General features: G+C 26.4%; 1 protein-coding gene across 2 annotated transcripts in view; it reads right to left on the bottom strand.

The window, feature by feature from the left end:
* Positions 1-1,087: 1,087 nt before the first annotated feature.
* The window catches only part of LOC118185798 (UDP-N-acetylglucosamine transporter-like), a 44,308-nt gene continuing 39,395 nt past the window's right edge, over positions 1,088-6,000 (bottom strand). For both annotated transcript variants that reach the window (XM_085823379.1, XM_085823378.1), the window contains one exon: positions 1,088-2,696. In XM_085823379.1, coding sequence (XP_085679505.1) covers positions 2,610-2,696 — 87 coding nt within the window. In that variant the 3' untranslated portion in view covers positions 1,088-2,609. The remainder of the gene's footprint in view (positions 2,697-6,000) is intronic.

Genomic DNA, 6,000 nt, shown 5'->3' with positions numbered 1-6,000 from the left:
GCATATTCGCAGCCGTAAAGGTCTTACGCGCATGCGCCAAAGTGACACATGCGCAGAAAGTTTGTAGCTTTGAGGTCCGGATTATGGGTGTTCAAATTAACGGCTTTTGACTGTACTTATCTTTAATCTCCTATTTTAGATTTACATGGAGAGTACACAATCTTGGTCTTACTGATTTGGCTCAAATTTTAGACATCTACTGATCTCAAACAATTTATATATATATGAAGAGACAGCACATATCTTTCAAAAAGAAGTGAAAAAAATAAAGGCTACATTTTCTAAACAATGTTCTATCATTTAAATTTTATCTTACAAGTGAGCACTAATAGTCTGGATGGTATCAGATGAAGCTATAAACAAGAAGTCCTTTATTTTAATCCAAATGCCACCTCCCATGATGTCATGATGTCCATTGATGTCATTAGTTCTTTAACATTATTTTATTCTGAAAGAATACTTAGTCATGAAAACACTTTTAGAAAATTAATACCCCCCCTTTTTTTTTTTTTTAGTCCAAAGGGATTTGAATCCCGAAGGACTATTAGTTTCGTTTTGGCATTTTGCGTCGGACTCATAAATGTCGGTTCACTTTTCAAACTGTTGCCACAAAATGTTAGAGTCCTGCATTATATTTGAAGAAATTAAATAATGAAAAATCTGCATAAATGTATGTATATTTCTCGTGTTGTGATAAAACAACGGTACATAGAGTCATCGAATTTTGAATAACGTAATCCTCCAACGAATATGAGCATGTGGAAGACCAAATTTGAAATTTGAAATTTGTTTTATGATCGATTTCCTATTTTTTAAAACTTTGACGAATTTTTGATTAACAAACTCAAGGATTTCAAAGCGAGCAATGGCAACGTTGTGCAGAAAAAACATTTTTATCTCCAGCGCGTGAGTCTCTGTATCGGAAATTCTAAAGATATGCTCGTTTTAAAACTATTTTGCGATATTGCTGTTGCACTGGATCTTATGGTTTAAGTGCGAGGAACATGATATTTAATAAAGAAAGGTAACACACAAAATGTTAAAAAACGCCCCTTTGGACGTAATTTAAAATCTGAAATATTTCAGATTTTGTTTTTTTGTCATTTTTTTTTTTTTTTTTTTTTTTTTTACAAAACCCAATTTTTCATTTGTTCTAATTTACTGTACTTGATAGATGGTATTTATCATAAAAACATTCAAAATACACAGACATTGAACTCATAAAAAAATGATGCTTTATTACAATTCAAATTTCTTTTATAGTAACTTTTCCCAAAATTTCTTCCATATATCATTTACAGTATTAATAATTTCATACTTCTCTCCACTACAATTTTATATTTCATAAGCACATATCATAAATACAAATTTAAATTGTGATAAGCCATTATTTACTTAATGCACTTAAATAAAGTCAGTACTGTATATTTGTCAGTACTGTATATTTGAACTGGAAGTAAATTTGTTGAAAATTACAAGCAGGATAAAAATAAATGAGCAATTTTTGTAGTATATTTTTTTCTTGTTTTTTTCTTTTTTTTTTTTTTTCTTTTTTTTTTTTTTTTTTATTTTCAAATAATATTTTCAAATTAATTTTCATTTAAAAGTAAATTAAAATAATTAATAATACCAATACAAAAAACACTGATGGAGTTGAATTTGAAATGAGGACTTTTTGTTAGTAACTCTGTGCAATACTGTCTATATTATTTATATTTGCAAATAAGAGAGGAATTTAAATAAGATGAATGTAACCTACAACTTTAGCCTTGATTTTCTCACTATTTCAGAGAAATGTGCATTTACTGTTCATAGATATATACACTTTAAGGTCTTCCAAATTATGTAGAAATTGGATGAAAATGGTATGACCAAGATCACATTCTCCCCTTATTAATAATATATAACTTTAACACTTATTGCTTTGCAGTTAGCTACAAACTAGATAAGGAGAAAAGGGCTCCATTTTATTCTAGAGTAGTCAGACAGAAAAATGGGAAAATTCTGCCTTTTTTAGAATTTTGATACTCTTAAAAGACGACAGCAATATGAATGGGATAAGTAACGACAAAAAATGCAATTTAAAATTTTCTGCATATATGTATAAACACATATACATACAAAGTAGCATAATTCATCAAAATAAATTACTTAATATTTTGTTTATTTTATTATTACTATAAAAAGAACACAGATATTTTAAAATAAGCATATGGACATTCTTCATCAAGAGACAGATTCTGATTATATATTCATAATTATTCTTTTCACATATATGATTATTTATAAATCACAACATTTTCCAAACATTAAAGTTTTTTGGAAATTAAGTGATCATGCTAAATTTACACACAGATGAATAAAAGAACAATTGACACTAATGTTTTCAATTTTAAAATGCTAAGAAAATTTCAATATAAGATATAATACAGAATGGCTTGGAACATAATGTCCAGATAAATGTTTTTAATAACAGTAAAAAAAAAGCTCAAAAGAAAAATATAAATTAAGTATTCATTTTTATAAATAAGAATATTTTAAAATATTAATTCACCAGGATTAATTAAAATTTGAATTATCTCTCTATTGTTTTCTCTGAGTTTTTCATATTAGATGAATATCTGTCTGGTTTTTTCACAGGATACCCATATAACATCGTTGCAATTATGACAATTGTAGCTCCCATGAAAAATGTGCTGGAAAAAATTCATATTTAATAATTCATCTCAAATACAAATTTGTAATTAATAAACTAAATACAAACAGTCTTATGCAGAGATAAAATAACACAATGTATATGATATAATGAATATCATTTTTTACTTGAGATTAAAATTATAATACAGTAGTTGAATAAAACTGCTTTAGTGAAGCCAACTTTAATAAGTAACCTCAATCACATAACTAATAAAAACAAATTAACAAATTTTTGTGACTTTCGTACAAATACAGATTCCTTTTTTCTTAATATCTTATTGCAATTTATTAACTATTTACAAAAATTTTTCAGTATGTGAAACAACAGCTATGAGAAACTGCAATGCTGTTTTATGTTTTGTATGTTATTTTATACTGCCACTGTGTACAGTTACACTATTAACTTCAAACTACAAAATCACAAGCGTAACCATAATAGACTACCAGATGACTTTTCTTCCATATGTTCACTAATCAGAAGTACCACAAAACAAATTTAAGTATAGCTATTTACTAACATGTTGATTGAAATTTTAACAGAAACTAAATTCTTCTAGCTTGCTGTAAAAAATATATGTTCAAAGACAGTGTAGAAAATTAATAAGCCTAGACTAAACCTTGGCTCATCCAACTAAACAAATCCCAGCAAGCAAAAGCATTTGCTGAGACATTTAACTGAACAAGCAGAAAATCTAAAGCAGAATAATGGCCAGTCTAACTCTGCCAAATGCTCTTTGAAAAACCTAGCAAACAGAAACATATGCACACATTAAATTAATTTGCATTCTGATAGAAGTTATAGAAAAGCCAAAGAAATAAAATGAATGGATTAATTAAAACAAAACATATGTATGTATGAACATATATGCACTCCATGCTTACATAATGTATGTATACAATTGGCATGGTATCTATAAAAAGGTTAAAAAAAAACTTATCCTAAAACTTAAACTCTCATAAACTTATAAAAGAGCAATAAAAATGATTATGTAAGTAAATAAACTCCTGCACTTTTAAAAGAGATACAGTGATATGAACCAATCCATATACAATATTGCTAGTTTATTTAGTTAATTAGTGATATAGAACCATACCACTAAAAAATCAGTAGGCTAAATAAAGTGAGTTACCATGAAAATGAAGTTTATGAAATATGAAGTTGCTGCACACTATCTGCTGCAAATTATCCACCAGCATGATACAAACGATAAGATTCTTATCTTCATAATCCAAAACCGCCTATATCATACTAAATCAGCTTAACATTAAGTCCTATATCATTTAAAGACATTCCATGCATCTAGTTATATGTCTGAATATCAGCTATCATTAAATAATACATTGTATATTACTTGAGATTCCTTTTCCAGAATTCCTAGATGTTCTTGCCAATCATTTTCATTTATTTATTTAATTCATTTTTTATTTTTATTTATATATTTAATTATAATTACTGTTTATGTATGTTTTGATATATAGTATTTAGTAACTAAAATTTTGAATTTAGCTAAAATATTTTCTTTGTTATAAAAAAATTTTTTTGGTTAATTTTTGGAGGAAAAAAATCTGACCCATTAGCTGTTTTCAGATCATGCATTCGGCACCCATGCAATTTGAATCTGAGACCACTGAATTAGATGAATTAGCCTTCTTTTTTTCAGTTAGCTGCCTTTTTAAAAGCTTTCATTTAACTCACTCATGGTGCTTGTCACGATCAGCTTTCCCCAATAAGCTAATAAGCTCAAATTCTGCACGCATACTCAGTGTGGAAGCAATATAATGTGAAGCAATTTTTTTTTCAAAATTAGATTCAAATTATTTAAAATTTAATAACAATGTGCTACACATATATTCATTTAATGAAAACAAAAATGTAAATCTTTGTTTAATGAACAAACAACACCATCAGATATAGAAATGGGAATTTTTTTTTTTCAAAAGGAATTTTAACTTAATTTTTTGGTAAAACCACTGGATATTTTTGAGCATTTGACATAACAGAAAAAATAAAAAACTGATTATTCACTGCAGAAAAAAATGTTTTTCTACTCAAGAATCCTTGTCCTAGAGATTAGAAAGATGAAAGATAAAAATTTAAAAACGTTTGTGTAAAATAAGCTTTTACTTATAAAATAACGAATTAAAATTAAAAAAATAATTTATCTTATAGTTTAATGGGAAAAAAACATTAAATAATCTTCTTTACAAAATTCATCTACAATTTCATATCATGTACGATAAAAGCCTGAGTTCCTACACAATAAAATCTATTAACTGAATTGCATTGTTTAAATAATAAGCCATTACCTTATAAGGTATTTTCTCCCTCCTTCTAGCATGTCTTTGTGGTGTAATCGTTAGCACACTCGGCACAAATTCGAGAGGTCCAGGTTCGATTCCCGGCGACGGCATTGTTCATTTTTCATGTCTCCTGAATCAAAATATCCTAATGACTCTACACCTTCATAGATTTATGAAGGATACCTTATGTTTGTAATTTTATTTATGATATAAGTTGTAGATGATGATTAGATTATTTTTTATTCAATGAATTTTTTCACATGTAACAAAGGGAAATAATATTCTATACTTTGTTTTTTTCTGTAAGATGTCTCATATATATATATATATATATATTAAATTTAAACAAATTAAATTTAAATTTTAACAAACACATATAAAAGTAAAAAAGTAAATTTAAAGCCAAAATTTAAAAAAAAAAGATATACATATATATATTATATATATATATATTCATTTTTTGAATTCAAACAGAAGTCCATGTAGATTTAGTGGGAAACATTATATTATAAAAAATTCATAACTGAAGAATCCCAAAATGATTTTTCTACTGAATAATTTGATTGATAATGTGTTCTTAAGTTTAAAATGATAAGAAATTTAAAAAAGTTTCTATACAATAAGCTTTTATTTAAAAGTCAAAGAAGACTTTTGTTCCAAATCTATAGTATACAGTGACCCATAAAAATGATTGAACACTTTGAAATTTTTTTTTAATGAACATAAAAACTAAAATAAATCAAAACAAAAAGAAAGGCTTTTATTTTGATTATATACAAATTCAAAAATTTTTGATAGTAAATACATTTCCATCTTATTATTCCATGGATTACCTTTACACTTGATCGCTTCATTTAATCTTTCAGGCATTATCTCCACAAGGTTTTTTTTTTTTTTTTTTTTTTTTTTTTTTTTTTTTTTTTTTTGTTTGCTTGTTATTTTTGGACTTATTTTATACCACTCTTCATGAATCATTGCTTTCAGTTGCTGCACAAAGATATG

This window comes from Stegodyphus dumicola, chromosome 9 (assembly GCF_044657685.1).
Source record: "Stegodyphus dumicola isolate Sdum_Otavi_A_Nest chromosome 9, ASM4465768v1".
Taxonomy (NCBI): Eukaryota; Metazoa; Arthropoda; class Arachnida; order Araneae; family Eresidae; genus Stegodyphus; species Stegodyphus dumicola.
Note: the sequence above shows the minus strand (reverse complement) of the source record. Positions and strands in the feature narration are given on the sequence as shown.